A 21,377-nucleotide genomic window follows, 5' to 3' on the forward strand; every position below is an offset into this window, starting at 1 on the left:
TAAGAGCAGTGGTGGCTCAGCGGTTAGACCCTCATCTTCAAATCGATAAGTCCGGGGTTCGATACCAGGTGAGCGTGCAGAAAATAAATTGATTTTTCAATTTATCTGCGCATGTTACAGCATCACCGAATCAGAAACCGAATGTCGAAGAATGATCAATGAAAAGTTCGACATATTGTGTCATCCACCCGCACTTGGCTAGCGTGGTGGAGTATGGCCCGTAACTTCGAAGGAGGCCCGTTTCCCAGCAGTGGGATGATGATGAAACAGAGAAATTAGTTTATCTTTTTCTTTACATAAAATTTCATACCTATATTATAGCGACAAGGTTTCGCACAACTTTTTTAAAAGCTTGCGTTGATACTTTTTGATCCCGACACTTTATATTATTGCAAATATGAATTTCAGAAAAGTGGGAAGGTACATATTATCATTATATATTTCTACGAAATATAACTATTAACTCAACAAATGCATATTTGCTTGCTCAAATATCAATCTGAGATGATACTAGTGTGTTTCCTAGATAGAAAACCCACATGATACTTTGAATTTATTTCCCAGAAATTGTTGCAATTTACAGAACGTTTGTGAGTTGCAAAATATGCGTTTATATTTTCAAAATATATTACCAGTTCAAGGAGAAACCTGTGCGCAAATAAATTGGTAAAAGCGTTATATTTATTTATCTTTGTTAGTATTAGTCCTTCGTAGAAGATAAAATGCAGCGGTATTATACCAATTAAGTATTACTGCTGTCTAAATAAATGTTGTTTTAAAATAAACAACATTATTTTGTTGGAATTTCCACAATCCTTTTCGAACTCGCGTATAGCTCACAGTGACATCTAGTAGGCACAGAACGATATGAGTTACAAAATTAATGTTTTTCTTTTAAATCACACTTTATAAGTAAAGTAAACTCCTAAATTAGAAAACAACGTTATTAATTTTTTTCGAATCGAAGCTGCACCTGCCACCACCTTACACAAAACTCAAAGTCACAAACCATTGGATTAAAAATTAATATTTTTACTACACATAATTATTAACATGTAAAGATAATTTAAATCAAAACAGCAGACTCAACTGCAATCACTCAGTGTTCATACGAAATCAGAGTTATAAAGCTAAATTATTACCTCGTAAGGAGCGTTGAGTATCAACAAATAAGCGAACCTCCAAAGGGAAGGGATCAGGGAAGTTGTTAACAAACCGTGAACGGGACTAAAACATTCTAAGGTAATCCTCTAAATATTGAATAAGGGACAATTCTATTTCTATAGAAGGTCCATTATCGATGGCATTGATAAGAAACCATTATAAAATAACGATGTCACACGTGGACCTTACAGGGTGCAACAATAAAGCATCCATGTTTATAAATAACTATATTTCTAGAACTCAATTTTCCAGTCTGTAAGCACTTCACATTTGTAGGATATTTTATTCATAATATAAGATTTCTTCCGATTACAGTTATCAGAAACGTAAAAAGACAGATATAACTAGAACGTAAATTTGAGTTCTTCGTAACATAATAGGACAGGAAATTAAATGGGAAACAATACAATTGCGTCTTTATACTAATTTTGATTTCAGCGAATATTTCATTCGATTTAATTAAAGTCGTGGTCCAGCAATACGGCCAATAACGATTGGAACAAAAAGAAAATGACACGATTACATGAAATCGGATACCTTACACAAGTTTTCATTCATTGCGCGCTTTCTAAGGAAAATTGATAAGGTTCTAACCCTGCGTAATATATAGCGCGCTATGTAACTCAATCAGATACCACATTATCATAAATGGCATCGAGGGATGAATATCGACGACTTTATTTAAAGAGCAAATATTAAAGTATTCCGGAGCTATTGCCTGAATGTTTCAATTTGTATTATAAATTTCAATAAGATCGAATTGTGAATAGAATATGAGATTTCACCGACGGCCATTTCTGGATTTTTTTTATGCTGAAACTTGGCTGAAATCGATCGATTAATTAATGTGAAGGAAAAAATTATATAATCCAATTCATTCTATTCATTTACTTTACAACTATGATATATTAATATTATCTAAATATTGATTGGAGTATTGCCTTATTCTATTGATCGCTAATAATATATAGTTGGATTTTGGAATGTAGACCAAAATATAGTTATATAAATTAAACATCCCGTAAGCTAGATCATTACGTTATAACGAACCAGTATTTTGTGAATTATTAAAAATTTCATTTAATACATTGTCCGCCAAGAAGCCGAGTCCATAATGATGGAGAGACAACATTTAGTTTCGGCTAACTAGTTGACCTTGTCCCGTACAATCTAGATAGGCTGCATCTTGGTAACTTAGTATTAAATTATCTGTGGTATAACCTTGAACAAGACATGAGGTCCCACCTAAGTGACGTAAGTTTGAGGAACCGCAAACCGACCGCTATACTAAACTTGACATTATAATATTACTAGCTTACCGGCCGCGGCTTCGCCCGCTTTCTCTAAAATGATTTGATATTTAAACTATCCTATCTCTCAAGTTGGATCGAACTGCACATGGTGTGCGAATTTTATTATAATCGGTTAAGTGGTTTAGGAGTCCATTGAGTACAAACATTGTGACACGAGATTTATATATATTAAGAAGATGTTCAGTTATACTATCTTCACTACATAGTATAAAACAAAGTCGCTTTCTCTGTCCCTATGTCCCGTTGTATGCTTAAATCTTTAAAACTACGCAACGGATTTTGATGCGGTTTTTTTAGTAGATAGAGTGATTCAAGAGGAAGGTTTTAGTATATAACTAGCGGTCCGCCCCGGCTTCGCCCGTGGTACCTTTAAACTATCCTATCTCTCAAGTTGGATCGAACTGCACATGGTGTGCGAATTTTATTATAATCGGTTAAGTGGTTTAGGAGTCCATTGAGGACAAACATTGTGACACGAGATTTATATATATATTAAGATAAGATAAGAAGATTTATTAGGTTTTAGACAAAGCGGGCGAAGCCGCGGGCGGTAAGCTAGTAAAGTATAAAATCTAGTTACCGGGAAAAATACAAATAAGGTGGATCCATTTCTAAAATCCAATGAAAGTAAAATTTTCCTTTCATTGGCGAGAAAGGAAAATTTTACGAAAAATTTTAATATATTTTTTCGCACGAATGTCATCGACTTAATAAAATATGTATTCAAAAAAACAGAATCCTTCAAAGCATTTAACTAATTTCGTAAGTCTGTAAGTCCTTTTCATAAAGCGTAGACTAAGCTCTTTACGACTATTGGAACTTTGCGTATTTTCTTCATTTCAAAGAGCCTGGCATTGTGTCTCGAAAAAGTTAAGCTGTTATAATTTACTTCGAATTTTGTTGATATGATAAAATGAATTTAAAAAATATTAGCGAGTAGACCTAATATAAATTACGCGAAGCAGGGGGTTTGACTAAAAGCTTAAAATAATTTAAAATCCAACACGGAGCGAGTGCTAAGAATTAAACTGCACTTTTCTGAGCTCCGCCAAAAGCAATTAGCGGTGCACCAAACCCGAAATCGTTTACTTTTTACGAATCCTTTGATGCTGAAATTTCATCGACATTTTGGGATTAACCCTTCAACGAGTTTTATATTTCTTCTATTCTATTTGGATTCAGGGGAATCGTTTTTCTGTGTACTTTATATCTTCTATCCTCTACGAAATCCAGGGATTGAAGTTTAAACCGTATAAATATTATGTTATGTAAAAAAACTTCGTATATTATGTAGATATTTTTAACAGGTTTCCTTTACGGTTATTAATATTAAATTTCAATAATAATTCTAATCTTGTTAAATTTAAGCACATACCTACTATAATATGGGAACACTAGCAGATAATACTAAAAAGAAAATACATATCAAACATGCAGTTGAATATATTTCAATTTTGAAAAAAAATGTAAATAGCTGAAAACGTTATTTTTGAGGATAATATAGCTGTTTCATAATATGATCGTCTTTCTTTTTCATTTAGAAGGTAACATAAGAACCACATGACGTCACACAGTCTTGTTGGCTGGTAAATCTGTTCATATTTCCGCCGCAGCCGCTATAGGAAAAGCCTCGGCAGGTCCGGGATGTTAAATCGAAGTACCACCTGAAATCAAACGTAAAATACATCCACTTACGAATTCATTGAAGTAATTTTTACTGATAGAGAATACTAGTGAGATTTTTAATTTAATTGTAAACTATACCTGGCGCGGCCTAAGATGATCCCTATGACAGTTCGTCTTAGTGATTGCTCGTATGATGGATCGTGTCGATACTTTACTATTTTATAGGCAAAGGCGTGGTTTGCATTCAGCCACCTCGGTAAACATGTTTTTACAAATATTATAAAATGAATTTTTAACGTCTATTATGTAAACGAAACGGTAAGTACTTAAAACGAAAGTTTTCCAAAACATAAAAATACACCTTATCATTTTCTCGTAATTTTTAACCCATTTAACACAGTGTATAATATTATTTTATCATGAAAATGGAATCCCCCATTTAATTTTTCTAAAAAACTTATATTATCATAGGTAAGTAAATTAAAGCGAACGGTAATTATTAATTAAGTATGCTGCGATCTTCTGTTCCATTCAATAGTGAATGAACTATAGCTTAAGTATGGAAAAAATGTGAACTCGTTTCCATTATCGAAATTTGTTTATCGATACTTTCCGCACTAGTCGATAAATGCCAACGATGTAAGTTTTGAAGGACGTAAACGTAAAGTCAGATTGATATAATTTCTCGTAAATGATAAGAATTGTTATAATTCCAACGGAATATCATTGTAATAGGATAAAGCTACGTAAAAATTAATAAATGCCATTTTTAGACGCCTCCAATACGTTTCTAATTTAATGGTGACGCCATTACAAGTTTGTCTCTTGAGAATAACTGTCAGTGTCATAGGGATCATCTTAGGCCGCGCCGGGTATACAATAATTGACAGGGCGGACGGAAACTTCAGGCACATAGACGCGATATCGCGACAGAATTTTTTACTAGTAGGTAACTATCATAGAAATCTTAATAACAGTGTCTTGTTATTTAGATTTCTATGGTAAGTATTATTATTTATTTACTGTTAACGGCTTACTGAATATTCATCAAATGCAAACATAAAATACATCTAGATTTCTTTTATATGTTTTTCAAGCGTCATAATACGAAAATGATGAAATTATTAACCCAGTATCGGATTCCTCTAGTAATAAGCACTTTAATTGTCTCCGAAATTAAATTTACAATATTATGTATATTAAGGAGTCATTTAATTAATTATTCAAATCTCTTGAAATAACTTACATTGGATGATAACTATTGCATCGGCCGAAGTCTGGTTGAAGTCTACAAAATATTTTTGCAGTAATGTTTCCTTTGATTTCTTTCCGTGTTGAATCTAAAATTTGCCAGAATTGATATTATAAGTATTTTTCTTTAATTAAAAATGGTTTATTGAAATATTTATTGCTTTTAATTTAATTGGTTTCTTATTTCTATTGAGAAAAAATTTGGAATATTAATCTTTCAGTCTGTAACCATGGCACTGATTTACAGTTCATTATGTAACTGTATAATTTCTCTAATAATAAACTGTACAAGGCATTCATCTTAATTTATTAATTAGTCTATATCAAACTCTCAATTATATGTAAATCTATCTCTGATCGTATAAGGTGATTTAAATTATACTTAATGAAATAACATTGAGGAGTAGGTACCTACTAATTTGTATATTTGAATTATCTGGTATAATTTAGGTGATCCTCTGAAAGCATGAGCTTTGATATCTTCCTTCTTTCTTTACATTGTGATTTGTAATATGTAATAGGAACATTTAAATAGACACTCAACTAATTTGGTAGGAGCAATAAATTGTTGAGTATTATTATTGTAAGGAGTTGTGCCTTCTAGTTGGAAGCCAATATCTTAAGATTTAAATCTTGGTGGTATTTCTATCAGCAGGCTAACGAAAAAATCTTACGTGACGTGTACAAATAGAAAACAAGGTTTCCTTTATTTAAATGAATATTTTTCCTGCAATAATGTAAGTATAAGTATTTTGTGCTTAGCAAAAAGTTACCAGGTTCCGTCAAATGAGGAGGTGCGACTGTATTTTTTTTTTTAGTTTGTTACCCCATAACTTTCGACTGCGTGAATCGATTTCGATGATTCTATTTTTTTTTTTTTTTTTTTTTGATAGCTAAGTATTCCTTCCAGTTCTAGCCATTTGAAGGATTATCCTTTTTTGGAACTCACCTCTACAAGCTTCATAACATTCCTTAAGGTTGGAAAATGTATTAAATTCGTAATCACACTGTCCTACATACTTGGCGATGCAGTTCTCCATTTTAATGTCGTAGTAATATCTATGTAATCAAAAATCAAATTTTAATAGCAAACATTCCAAACGCAGTAAACAACCATAATGACAGATAAGGGGAAACTAAATTCGTAATCGTTAATAAGCTTGTTGCATTGTCACAGAATACATAGTAGTAGCTTAACGCTAGCATTACACAATAATAATTGGGTTATAGATCATTCGTCATTCTTCAAAATTATACATAACTATTTATAATTATCTTAAACATAAATATAACAATAGTAATTACTCTAACTTATTACATTTAATTAGCTTATTAATAAGAGGATTTTAAACTATCAAAATACGACTGTTTATTTAGATTTTACAAAGGGTATTTAACAAACTTTGAGTCCAATTAGCAGACTTCCTGCAGTGGCGGAATATTTATGTTTGTCTTTCCTCTTTTATTTTATTTCGATTCTTGAAAAACCTGACACCTTTTGATATCTAGTCAGCTAGTTCAAATATTATTATCTTAGATTAAGGATTGGCGCGCTACGACGCGCGCGGAGACCAATCCTTAATCTAAGATTATTATATACTTACTTAGGAGTTAATACGCCCTTTCCAGAACAGTCGAAGCCATTTGCTTGCATCTTACATGCAATATTTGAATCAACATCTAGAAAATCTATAAGACAAGTTAACTATTAATATATATTACTATTAAAAAAAACTGTTATGATAAAACTTGACAAAGTTTCATTTCACACCAAAAACAAAATAATCATAACATGAATTTACCTCTATCGTAAACTTTTTCCGTTTCATTCACCTGAAGCCTCACAAGTGGCAAACGGAGAAATAAAAGAACATAAAGAACATTAAAAAGCATAATATCTTGCATTTATTTAAAACTTCAAGGAATAAAAGGCGTGCTTACAAGGAGCAAGTATTTCCAACTAAATAAACAGTTTATCACAGTGATTAAAACTTTTAATGGGAATTTGATAATATTTTATGTAATAAACGCCTGATAGTAGGAACATACTTATAATGAGATTTTACGAAACTATTCATAGAATGATTTTCAAGTATTTAGCTCGATTAAGCCTTTCCAGCTAGAGCTGCTAAATCTTCGATAGCTCTGTTCAGGGCCTGTTTTTCAAAATCGGGGGTTATAGATTTTCTGACATTTGATAAAATCCAATCGATCATCCATTTCTGGTGAATTCTATTCTCAACTCTACTCCGGATCTCGTGGTATTCCATACGATCTTTAACTGCGTTATAGACTATCATCAATCTCTCACGGTAAGCTGCTTCCAATTGCATCGATACGTTTTCCTTCTTCGCATCCATTAACATTTTCTGGCCATTCGCTCTCGTTTGCATGTCCTTTGCATCTTTGATTGTTGTTTCATACACAGCCATCATATCTTTCCTACTTTGCTCAAGTCCATTGGCAACTTCGTCTATCTGAGCATCGAAGTATTTTGCAGCGCTTGGGCCTAGTTTTTTTGTTCCGACGTAAAGTATAACTAATGTGGATAGACCTACATAATACTCGTGTTCCATAACGAATATTTCTTTGCTAAATAAGTAGTTGGCTAATAGTATCCAAAATAGATAAGGTCCAGTGACGCCGGTTTTACCGTGAAAGAAAGTGAACCATTCTTCAGGAAGGAATCCAAGGCGGACTTTACCTGGCTCTCCACGTTTCAAGATTATGGTGCCTTGTGAAGAAGTACTTGATGCACCAGGAGTTTTGGCGACTTGCGCAGGACATACAGACTTTTTTGGTTTAATATTGGCTGGACATGTTTTTGTGTTCGCGTATAATATTAACGGTACATACTGCGATTGGTTTCTCAGGTTTGATATCCTGTAAATAAGCATTGTTTATAATGTATTTAAAATATTTCCACGAGTAATATTGTTGCAATCACATTTAAATTGTCAATGTAGGACGTGCAAGCTATAATACCATAATCAAGTGTGACCATAATGCATAAAATATTATAGAACTTGTGACGCGTATGGTAAATAAGGTTTTATATTCTAGTTGATTAGAATATTTTCATTAATTTAAAGTTGGTATGTTCCTTGGTAGGTATGTTCTTTTGACAAAAATAAAACAAAGAGAATTAGGTACACAACATAGTACGGGAGCTATCAACGTTTAAAAAAAAGTCATTTTAGTATAGTTGGGTTTTTGATATACTGTTTCTCTTGCTATTTCGGTTAGAGTCCGGGCTGTCTGGCTGGCCGCAGTGGTTGCGTTTATTAGTGCGCATCTTATCTGCATAGGAAAATATCCTTAATTTCAAGTCATTTTTTAACGCGTAATTTTTAATCTTTTGCCTTTAGATAGATCCATCAGACATAATTCTTTTATTGCAAGACGTTTTTTTCGTTGTAAAATAGGTGCCATACGCAATTTTTTTTTCAAAATAACTAAAATGTCATCGAAATAAGTGAAATTACATCAACATGAGTCTGCTTAAAAGGTAAGTAATAACTTTATTATTTATATTATATTATCCTTTTTTAATACTTATATTGAATAATTAGTAAACTAATATTTTTAATAGATGGTTTCATATTTATTACACTTTTGGGTATAAATATGAATTTGATGATATTTGTATTTTCTAGTGTTTGATTTTACGCGAGTATGAGTATTTTGAAATTAAAGACTTGGGAAAATAATACAATGAATAAATCGCGTTTAAAATCCGTTAAAAAGTCTTTAATTTCTTGATGATATTTGGTTTTTATCAAGTTTACATTAACGTCCTATTTGAGGTTCGTTGGGAAAAGGAGGCGATATGGTAGATTGTTGCAAAAAAACTGTAAATAGTAAAATGAATATTATATATAGTATAAGTAACACAGTGATTACTTATCCTTCACTAGGACTCATGTTGATGGAATTTCACTTACTTCGATGATATTTTAATTATTTTGAAATAAAAATTGCGTCTGGCACCTATTTAACAACGAAAAAAACGTCTTGCAATAAAAAATGTATGTCTAATGGATCTATCTAAAGGCAAAAGATTAAAAATTACGCGTTAAAAAATGACTTTAAATTAAGGATATTTTCCTGTGCAGATAAGATGCGCACTATTAAACGCAACCACTGCGGCCAGCCAGACAGCCCGGACTGTAACCGAAATAGCAAGAGGAACAGCATATCAAAGAACCAACTATACTAAAATGCTCACTTGTCAACGTTGCTACCTCCTATACTAACATTTTATTCATTTTTAAAGCGTTTTCTCACTTACAAAATTCACGTGAATATGTCACAATACACGTTGCCTATTTTTTTTTTAGATATCATTTAGGACATCTAACTTTTACATTGTTTAATAGTGACGATAATACAAGATTACAATATTTGGATTTATTTTCATCGGCATAAAGCTTTTATTAAAATAAGGTGCTTACATTAATAGATCTACCTAAACGTATTTCACAGCGATATGTGCAATATTTATTTTTAAATAATCCATTTTAACAACATGTCACGGAGGAATACGCTTATAAACTAAGGATGTAACACAAAATTATATTTTACAGCTTGCATTAGCTAAATTACAAATGCAATGAGTCAAATTTATAGGCGGTATTTAGCAGCACGGAGGATGGGGTATTTGTCTCCTGTGCAGAGACCACGGAAGTCATCCATAGACAGATCGACAATGGACACTCCTCCGAGGTTCTTGGATCTGTAATTAAATTATATGTGAGTTCGACAAGCTCTCATACTTTCAAAATATTATAAAAAAGCTGCTTCAAAGATATTTTAAACAAGAAGTAAGTCTATTATTTTACGTCGAAAATAATTTATACGTCATTAAAATGTGTACCAGATTTAAAGAAATCTCAAAGGCCCGTTTATTTTTGGAACATGGACATAAGCATTGCAGTTTAAGCAGTTGACTTCTTTATCAATACTTAAAACGATACCACTATACAAAAAGAAATGTATCCAAAATGTCTACTTACTTCACGTAGCTAGCTTTCTGGCCAGCTGTGTCAGGGTCCTCGTAACTGACCCACAAGCCGGGGTCACCGTTGTCATCGGGAAGGCGGAACGCGTAGGTGCCTGTGGATATAATGACGTTAATCGAACATAATATTTTGTTATAGGATAATGTTTTTGTGAAGGGAAGTGAGATACAATATTAATATATTGTCTAAGTACCAAACTACCAGACGAAGGAGTAAACAAATAACATTGATAGAACCAATAGTCTTGACTAGATACAATTTTTTGTGTACAATATAATATTATAGAAGTTTCATCATTAGCATTCACATGTGCGTAATAAGCGCGTGCAAATTATTGTTACTTGAACTACTAAAAACTGGAAAATACAAATTATAAAAAATAAATACAAAAAGAGAAGATAAAAGAAAAAATCAATAAAAATACAGAATCCTAAATACTCAATCACACTAATTTATATCAAAACCTAAAGATCATGCTCCTAGTTCCTTCCATCAAACCAACCACTAATACCAGCATCCTTCACCAACTAAAACACGCATTAAGCCAAATCAGCTATAATGTTGTACCAACCAAAGAAATCGCCGTCCTTGGTTAAGCCCTTGTCTGAAAACGTAAAGAAGCAACTAATTCCCATTGAAAGCATAAAAATTTAAGCTAGCATTGATGAGAAAATTCGAATTGGACGTTTCGGGCAAAATGCCTATATCTCCGTCAACAAATTGGTTACACGTGGAAAGCATTGAATATTGTATGAATACGATTAAATCTAATTGCTCTAAATTATGAAGCCTTACCAAAACGCTTGCTCGGGTCAGTGACCTTCCTTAAATGGGGGCGCATGCCCTTTTGGTGGTTGGGATTGATCAGCTTAGCGCAAACTTCTGGGTAGCTTAGAAGACCTTCCGTCTTGGTGTAAGGGCCTGTAATGGAAATCCAATTAAAGCTGTTATGGTTGATTATTGAGTTTAATGTGATACCAAAATTTATGTTGTTATGTTGACAAAGATAAATTTAAGCCTCTAGATTTTTATTTGTATTGTAAAGTATATTGAAAAATATTGTTAAGGCTATTGCAAAATCTTTTTCTTTATGTTATCAACTTTAAATATATTCCTTCTCTTACAAATTATCTCAATGTCTTCATGTAAACAGGTTGTGATTTAGAAGTATTTCCTTACCAGCTTCACCAGGTCCATCAGTGTGGATTGGAGGCACTCCAGAGATTTCGCTGTCAGAGTCAAGTTTCCATGTACGGGCGAAGGTTGCAATACCAACAACGATTTTGTTGCTAGGAGCTCCAGCAGTGAGCCTATATAGATAAATAATGATTTTAAAAATTGCATACTGCAAATATGAATTAAACTATACGGTGACACAATATTACATATTGCAAGAATTAAGACAAAACAAACACTAGTATTACAAGAACAAATAAATACATAAATAATAGCCATAAATAATTGCATTGGTCACTTCAGTATGCAGTGGTAGCATTGTGACGAATGGTAGCATTTTTACGCCAACTTATGTCGTCAGTTGTTTTTACGTCAGTTTAACTACTTATAAAGCGGTAAAAATTGAGTAAATTTTACTTTACTCATACACGTATATTCAATAATTATTTCATTATAAATTACTGAAAAAACCACCCAACTGTAATCCTTCTCAAAATCCTGCCAATGAGTTAGGTTTAGGCCACTTTAAACAGATATAAAAGATATTATCTTACCAGTAAGAAATAGCAGCATCAACGTTGGACAGTTCATTGCGGTTCTGTGGCTTGTACGTGGGAGCGGCATAGTCGGCCTCCTTGGGGTTCCTGGCAGGAGTAAAGTAGTCGTAGGCGTGGAGGTTCACGATGTCTACCAAGTTGATGATCGCTGGCACGTCGTAGTAGACTATAATATGAATAGGGATAAATAAAGAGAACAGGAATAAATAAATCGTACCGTAAAATCTGTAATAATGTGGTCGGAATTTAGCAGTTTTAGAGAATACCAGAAATGACCCAACGTTAAAAAATTATCATCTCCACTTCAAGAAATAACTATGTGCAATGAAATGCATATCATTAAAAGTACATTAAGTTATCGTGTAGCAAAAGGATTAAAACTGTTAGCTATTACTTAATGATAACAGACTTGAACTTTGTTAAATATTGTTTGTTCTGCATCTACTTTATGTTCTATGCAGTAAAAAGTTAGGTATTTTGTAATTTGTGATCTAATGATATTATTACAAATTAAAAACAACCCTATTGCAAGCGTGATAAAGTTTCTTTTTTGTTACAAAATTACACGATAGAAGTAGCAACTTACTGGTAGCGTTGACATTTGGCATAACGGAGACGGACAGTTGCATGTTGGGTTTCAGGTTGAGGGCTGCCTTCATTTCGCGGACCAGAGCGGTGAATCCTTCGCGATGTTCAGCCTCTTTCTCGTCCACGGGCGTGGTGCCGAAGGTCTTCTTGATACCGTGCCAGATGGAACCTGGTACATTAGAAACATTTATAACATTAGAAACATTAGCTTCTTTTATTGTCGATCAAATGGGTGCTACGTTATTGCAATCAACATAAATGATCCGATTTTCGTGTGAATTGTGTATGTAATATTTTATATTCACGCGCACTTTTATTATAAAGTATAGACAATAGATAGTGGCAGTTTAACTAAAAAACCACACTACAATAAAAGCTTGTTATTTAGTTCAATGGCGTAATCGCTGTGGTTTTCTGTTGTTAATTTCCATGTTCAACTGATTGTGCATTGTGATTGATTGAATCGACATCTTTACCTAAAATTATTGGTAAATCGTTTGTAAAACTATCATAGATATGAATATATAAATACTATTCTGTTTAGAATGAAATTTTACTCCTTACATCATAATAGGGAATTTAAATGTCATTCTATGTAGGATCAAATTACTCTTATAATTATCCTAATATGGAAGTAATAGAAAGGAAAGACATCTTAAATAGAAGAATACTAACCGAAAGTGGAGCGGATCTTCTTAGGCTTGATCCTAGGGAACTGCCAAGCAAGATCGACACCGTCGAAACCATGCTGCTCAGCCAGAAGCACTCCAGAGTTGACAAAAGCTGTACGCGCTTGCGGGGACTCCAACTAATGAAAGAAAACATTTTATTGATACCTCATAATATATAAAAATATTATAAAGCCGAATTTATTTAGTTGAATGCGCTAATCTTTTGACAACAAGGAGATCAAAGTAGGAAGTTTGAATTAAGTAAGTTTTTAGTGGATAGCCAATTTATATCATGCTACAAATAATAGGAGTGGAACATTCATGAACATTGTTGTAAATTGCGTGGAAAAACACAACACCCACGCAAACAAAGTCATGGACGCAGCTACTAAAGAATAATATTGAAGAATAATATTCTCTATAGTCTATAGTATTATATTTGTAGCTAGGCTCTTAGTACAATTAAACCTGATGCCGTAATGAAATTAAAAAGAAACATAGATTCAAGAAAACATTTTCATAATATATTCAGTAAAGCACATATTACTAGAATGTATATTACACACCACATTCTAAAGCATGCCACGTATCCGTCGGTTCTCATGAGACTGTATTGGAAGTAGTTTAATACATCGATCTTCTGTAAAATACTGCTAAAGTTCCAAACTTGGGTCATAGGAAAATTCTCGTATAAACTTACTTTCCATACTAATACCATTTAATCCCTCTTGGGAAACATTTGTTTCGTTTTTGCGAACAATGTTTATGACATGGTAAGTTCATTTGGTTATTGAACTAAAAATATATACCTACCATCATACCATCGAGCAAATGGGAAAAATGGGATTTTTCCAAATGGCATGGCAAATGGCATACAAAAATGGGAAATGGGAATGGGACAAAAATATGATAAATCACACTCTCTTTGGAAAAATCCCATTTTTGCATTAACAAATGCCGATCGATTTAATCTTTTAATTAAGATTTAAAAGTAAGTTACATTGCATGTACCTAAATCACTATCCTACATCGAAATATTGTCAGTAAATAAATATCTCAGGACATTTTTCATACAGTGCACGATCTGATCCCATAGTAATTTTTGCTTGTCTTATGGACACCTAAGTTGGTACGGAACAATATTACTAATAAAAGAACCACTAATAAATAGAAACAGATATTATACATACCAGAAGATTGTACTTCTCAGCCTCCTCAGTATCAGCATCACCTCCAACAGACAGCAAGACCTTCAAGCCAGGGTACTTCGACTTGAAGTTGGTGATGGCTCTGTAGTTGGCGTGGGCGCGGTCTACATCCAGATTCTCGTTGAGGGAGACCATCTTGTAAGTGTCAGGCTGGATTCCAGCATAGCCGTAGACCAGGTGGGTGCAGAAGGATAATGCTGGGTCCAGGTCGAGCGGCAGCATGCGGGCTTGAGCTGGATAAATGCATCCTTCAACTATACTCTGATGTAAGATCGGCAATTTAAATAGCTCAAAAAGTGTTTGCAATTTTGAGCTAAATAAAACGGGCTAGTTTTATATAGATATAATTAGAGGGTCCTACTATAGATTTAAAAAAAAACTGTATTTTTATTGCATATTAAAAAGTATTGAAACAATTCTTTTGTGACGACCAACGTACCTACCTAAACTCGTTTTGCCTCGTTTTGCAATAAAATGTCAATTCAATTAACGTTATAATAGAACTTATATTATCTGTGAATTGAGATATAAAGGATTACTTGTCCGTTCTAGTTGCAAATAGTGCAAGTTTTCGCGCGACCTTTCCTCATACATGCTCTAGTTAGTAACAAGACCTATACAGTAAATTAAGCACCGTCATAAATGCAAAGATTAGACGATGTTGGAATAATAACAACAAAACATATAAATGGATAATAACAAGAAAAATATAACAGCTTTAATTTATGAAAACAACATTTACTCAATTCAAGCATCAGAATATGACTTATGCAGTTAAAGATTTAGAATATTGTTCAATGCTATTTGCATTGTTTAGGAATATTGAATAGTATGGTCATTGGTCATTCATAAGCGTTGACGGATTCCCATAACATTGACATTCATGAATAATTTATTCATTCATTCACAAACGATCATTAAAGAATTATATAACTGCTTCCGTAAATCCATTTACTCATACATAATAACCAGCATTATGTCAGTATATAATTAAAATGTTATAATTAAATTCATTACACGTTATCACAAGATTTTTGTAACACGGTAATTGGAGTCTTTGAAGTCGTTTTATTTCTTTATTCGTACATACTTTCTATTGATTGAGTTCAGAGAAAATTAATGTTGAGGCCTTGTTGAGGCAAAACGAACAAATTAGATGTCAATGCTGAATATTTTTTATTAAATGAAAGTTCGTTAATAGTTGCCACGTTTATTATGAATAGAGGTAATCTCATCGAAGAAATTATGTTATGATTGGAAACATTTGTTGGGTTTCCTTCCAGGATTTCAGTTAATAGCGTAACGATCGAGAAATAAAATTATATTGTTCAATTTATTATCTGTATTTAGTTTTTACAATTATTACATTATATTGTTTAATTTATTATCTATATTTAATTTTTAGAATGTATGAATGAATGTATGAATTATTTTATGCAAGCGAAAAATAGCAAAAAAGGGACATTAAAAAAACACAAATGCTATGCTAAAAGTTTCAAAACATATGTTATCAGTGAGCTTTAAGAAGTTCGTGCCTCTTTATTCAGCCGTATTACCATTTTATATCCACAGCCTGAGGTTACCACGTAACATGTGTAGGTGTGACATGTTTGTTTCAATATACGAAATGATGTAAGCCGAGACAATACGCCTTGGAGTTAAATGATGCTTTCCCGTTTAACTTGTAACGTTAATATGCAAGATGTTATCCTTCACGGTCTCAAGTCTCAACAGTTATAAATCCAAAGATTATATTATATGTAATTGATTGAACAACATTGAACCGTCGCTAAAAAATTGCGTAAGGTTGTTTGATGTGTTGATATTGTATACATATTTGGTATTATAGTAAAGAGAAAAATATGTAGATTTACTAGTAAAATAATTAAAAGTTCTTTAATTTCACTCAATGATCCTTATAGATTGATTAATTTATTTATACTTCTCATTTCAATCCATTTAAATCAAAGTTACGTATAGTTAAAACAATTTAGATTCGAATTAGAAATTAGTTACGAAAATAGCTCTAAATAATTAATAACAAAAGAGAATTGAGGCAGGCAATTTACATTATGAATAGAATCTACCTAGGGTAAACGCAGCTATCAACGACCCATCGAAAATCTGAAGGTATTACCGACCTATAAAAGTAATTCGAAATTTAAACGTTTCCAGAACTATTCTAGCTATAGGTAGGCAAAGTTATACACGAATGTATTACTTGAGCATCGTATACTTTAACGTTAGAGTGAGTAACTGAGCAAAAAAGAGTTAAAATGCGTAAGTTGCTGCGGGGTAGCGTGGAAGCAGGACGTGTCGTACTGTTCCGTTGTTCCTTCGGGTAAGTACTGTGAGTATCTTTTTAAGACATTTACAAACAAATGACATCTATACTTTAATTTATATTACTAAATGTCAATGCATTTAAGTGTCAACTTTTCATTTCTTACAACATTTTATTAATAAAAAGTAATTTGAAACGATAAAACTTACAATTAAAATGGGACGGTGTTAGCTTCACCAGTTTAAGCCGCGGCAGGTATCAACGACCCGTAAGTCGGCAATGGCAGCAACGTAACTTTTTGTTTTATTTTCTTTTATGTTATTATATCACACTAACACAAGTGGTTTTATGGACCAGTTTAAATCTAAGCTATGAGTCTTCATAAAAATCTATTAGCGACTAAACTTTTTTGTCTAGTGTTGTGTCTTTTAGCGTTGTCAATTTATACAAAGTTATGATATTTTCGAGGATCCCTATCGAATAGTTACAGAAGTAAATCATTGTTTTTTTTTTGTTTAAACAATATGCATTTGTTCATATTTTGTATGACATTAATCAATTATAATCTATTTTATAGTCTGATGATCAAATGAATTAAAATAACCATTTTTTTATGGGTCGGTAATACAATTTAGATTTATACTTACATACTTTAATACCGACCCATGTGGGTCGGCAATAGCAACTATAGGAAGCTATTACCGATCGAATATAGATTGTTTAGTTTCTCATCTACAAATTCAAATTCAAATTGCTTTATTTGCAGAATGTAGAATAAAGATGTTTGTATATACAGATAATATTGATCCTTAAACATTCTGCTCGTAATTGAGCGTGCAAATATATTTTTATTACTTTTATGACATAATAGGTGCCTATTAAAAATTATATTTTTAGGTTAAATTTAAAAAATTTAAAAAAATTATATTTTTAGGTTTTTAGGTTAAATTAACATAAAACATATAATTAGGTATATTTTTTCCAGAAATATGGAGCCACGAAAGCGGCGAAAAGTATTCAGTAAAACACAACTCGCCGAAGCAATCAATCAAATAGCATAACGAAATATCCTAGAGTTTGAAATCCTTAATTTAATATATGTACATATATTAATAGTATTATGTTGATTAATTTAAAAGTTTATAATTATTTAGTTCATTACTAAAAAGTACTCATTTGTTTTATTAAAAATAACTACAATTAAAAAATACGAATATATTTGCATTTTTATTTCATTTTATTAAGATCGGTAATCATCATCATCACTAGCTTCTATACATTCCATTGCTGGAAAAAGGCTTCCTCTCACATACGATCGGGAATAGCTGCATAAAAATCGTTAATAGCTTCACAGCCGTTTTTATGGGTCGGTAATAGCAACAATCGACTAAGTCACATTGTAAATTATTTTTTACAAGATAATCCTTTATTAGAATGTATTTGCTTCAATAAATACATTTTTTATACATAACACTAGCATATAAAATGAAATTATAAATCTTTAGAAGAACCAGTATACTTAAAAAATAGGGTTGATTTTGAAATTGCCTTAGAGGGGTCGTTAATACCTGCGTTTACCTTACAGGAAAATGTTTTTGGTTATTCACCAGCAGATAGGTACCTAATAGTAAAAGTAAATTTCTAATTTAATATAATGATATTGACGCCTTTCTAATTCAATGTTCAACCAAAGCTTTTAAAAAGCTCCTAAAAAGTTATATAAAAATTCAATTATTCGTGCATTGTTAACTACGATAAAAGAAATAATTTCAAAGATATGTCTCTAGAACAGCGCAATATTGTTACCACAATTCCAAAGTCCGTACAAACCTATCGAATCGAATCTGTTGCTAAGAAAAATATACCTAATTGACAATAAAGTCGAGATTATTTCTAGAAACATGATATTTGTTCTTGTTATCTTGTTATTGGTTGACACCGGCAAGCAGGTCAGCATTGGTATAATAATTGGTATACGTTATCATAGCCGGTTGAACTTGTAAACAAAATTTTAAATCACAAAGGATTACGTAATATGCCTATTAGGGAACGTTTCTAGCTAGTGTTTGAAATTCAATACGCGTTGCCTGTATGTTTTGAGTCCAGACGTTTTGTGGTGATTTTCCTTTAACAAATTGCGAACAAGCGTAAAAGGCTCTATAGTTATTAGAGACTTGTGTAATAATATTATACAATATTTTTCTTTAAAACTTACAATTCTACAATTTGATATATTATTATAAAAAGTTTAGCTGTTAAGATAAGCTGTCTTCGTACATCTTATACAATAAAAAACCTACACCATAATGCCTCTTACATCCTAGATAGTTAATCTAATATATAAATATATTGAATACAGTTAAAACATAAACTTAGTTAAACAACGAAATAATATAACAAATCAGAACAATAGGATTACTCATTTGCTTCATGATAAAATAAGCAGAGACCTTTATTTATATAAAGGCTAGGTAATAAGAAAAATGGATATAATGACTCATGTTATGTCTATATTCGTAAGCTAAGCACATACATATCATGCAATGTTTTGTTTATATAACAACCTTGAGTAAATATGCATCAGAACCTATACAGTAAACAATATAGAAACTATCAAATATGACAAAATAAGCAATTTTCTTCATCATTGTCATGCACTTATTTTTTTTTTAATCTATTAAACAAGTTATATTAAAAAAATCATTCGCATTATAATAATTATACCTCAAACAACCTCAAAGTATATTTTATATTTTGTTCCCTTTTACGTTTTGTGCAGCTTTTTTTCCTCAATATTAGGCATGAAAGGAATACCTATTCACTATTCAGTTATTATTCATTGCACAATGACTTTTTCTGCGTATGCGCAAATAATCTTACTCAATGTCCTTGCCATTGGCAATCAAGTTATTAGCTTGTCCTAAATAAAGTGTGACATGAGCAGATTGAACATTTATCTCAGATATAATAAATTAAGTCACAAAAGAGCGGTCCAAATAAATAATAATAGACGTTGAAGGTTAAAATGGTTTGAGAACGTGACCCTGAACCAGACCTAGGTTAAACTAATCAGGGACTGAAAAAAATAAGAAGTCCATTTGCGATATGAAACCAATTTGCATTTTAATAAAGAAAGAGGGTAGGACCAAAACATCTAGAATATTCCATCAACGTTCATCGCATAGTAACCATAATCGTATTCAAACATTCTATTTTCTAAACCAGTTTTAAATTCGCGTCTTAACGACTATTTTAGTTGGATTACTTGGCAATCTTCAGATTTACTAGTGTTATGTAAAAGTTAAAAAAGAGTAAAAGCGCGCAGCGTGATAAAAAGATACACTTACATTCCCGTACATAGCTCTTGCTGTCGTAGTAGCAGATGACTTTGCCCTGGTTTGGGGGTGGGTTGGCCACCGCCAGAGCCAAGGCTCCAACGAACGCGAGAAGGATCTTCATATTAACTGCTTGCACGTCTGATCACCACGCTGCGTTTGTGGCGAATGAGTTCTGATTTCGATGCAAACTAAGATGGAGTGGTGTGCACGGGCGGGTCAAAGATTATGCGGTGACCAGAGCGATAATCTGGGCCGGGTTCTATTCGAGGAATTGTTGTTTTTATATGTTAATGAACTTGATAATGGGGATGTTTGAGGACTAATAATTGACGTAATCATAGTTAGGTACGCTCTCGATTATTGTGATAAATTAATGGTAATTAAGCAGGATCAAACAAGGATATACCAACATAAATTGACATCTATTAGTGTTCAGATATATTAGCAAACTCTTTTACCTAAATCTCAATGGTAAATACCTAATAAGGTCCACTGGATAAACTGTCAGGACCTTTTACATTTCTGCTATAATACGGTGTGGAAATTTTCGATGGGCCCTGGAGGGAAAGTACTTGAAATACTGAAGATAGAAAATTTTGCTGAAAGGAAACAAACAATTTTTATATTTAGATATATACAAAAATAGAATTATAGATAGATACCTTATTAAAGCATTGTTCTCTTGTGATAAAATAGTTATTAACAAAGGAAGTTTTTATTTATTTACTTACTTCATTTATAACAACATTATAGTATGACCCATTTGACACGATTATTAGTTGGTATTAGCTACTTATATGCACTTGATTAAGCTCGAACATTCTAGAGAATAATCGTAAACAATAGTTTCACAATTTCGAAGCGTAGGTATGTTTTGAAATTTTTACATAATACCTACTCGAATGCGAATATGGAATTACCTTTTAAGAACATAAATTTTATATTTTATTAATATGCGTGAAGTCCGCATTTCTAGAAACAAAGATTCGAGGATATCGAGATAAATACACTGAATAACATTATATTATTATGAAGATATAATTAATTGGGCCATTTCTTTCTGTTATAACTGTTTCTTGAAACCGTTGTTGGTATGCTATTGAGAAAAAAAAGTCTCGGTCTGGCAAGACACAGAAGGCTGATCACCTACTTGTCCCTAAAGAATATCGATCAGTGAATC

At 32.2% G+C, this 21,377-nt stretch overlaps 3 protein-coding genes across 3 annotated transcripts; all 3 read right to left on the reverse strand.

Moving 5' to 3' along the window:
• Nucleotides 1-4,014: 4,014 nt before the first annotated feature.
• Nucleotides 4,015-7,008, reverse strand: LOC123705437 (early lactation protein-like). The gene is made up of 4 exons (XM_045654200.1): nt 6,959-7,008; nt 6,304-6,413; nt 5,350-5,443; nt 4,015-4,141 (listed from the first exon to the last, which is right to left on the reverse strand). Exons 1-4 carry the CDS (start codon nt 7,006-7,008, stop codon nt 4,015-4,017), a joined length of 381 nt encoding a protein of 126 aa, XP_045510156.1.
• Nucleotides 7,009-7,350: 342 nt separating this feature from the next.
• LOC123705312 (ATP synthase subunit b, mitochondrial-like) lies at nt 7,351-8,276 on the reverse strand. The gene has a single exon (XM_045654046.1). It carries the CDS (start codon nt 8,249-8,251, stop codon nt 7,460-7,462), a length of 792 nt encoding a protein of 263 aa, XP_045510002.1. The 5' UTR covers nt 8,252-8,276; the 3' UTR covers nt 7,351-7,459.
• A 1,334-nt stretch (nt 8,277-9,610) lies between these two features.
• LOC123705145 (chitinase-like protein EN03) lies at nt 9,611-20,376 on the reverse strand. The gene is made up of 9 exons (XM_045653793.1): nt 20,207-20,376; nt 14,558-14,808; nt 13,372-13,504; nt 12,695-12,865; nt 12,106-12,274; nt 11,555-11,685; nt 11,171-11,296; nt 10,370-10,469; nt 9,611-10,089 (listed from the first exon to the last, which is right to left on the reverse strand). The coding sequence occupies exons 1-9, from the start codon at nt 20,316-20,318 to the stop codon at nt 9,978-9,980; spliced, it is 1,305 nt and encodes a 434-aa protein (XP_045509749.1). The 5' UTR covers nt 20,319-20,376; the 3' UTR covers nt 9,611-9,977.
• Nucleotides 20,377-21,377: the final 1,001 nt, after the last annotated feature.

The sequence above is a fragment of the Colias croceus genome, chromosome Z (genome assembly GCF_905220415.1).
Source record: "Colias croceus chromosome Z, ilColCroc2.1".
NCBI classification, from domain to species: Eukaryota; Metazoa; Arthropoda; class Insecta; order Lepidoptera; family Pieridae; genus Colias; species Colias croceus.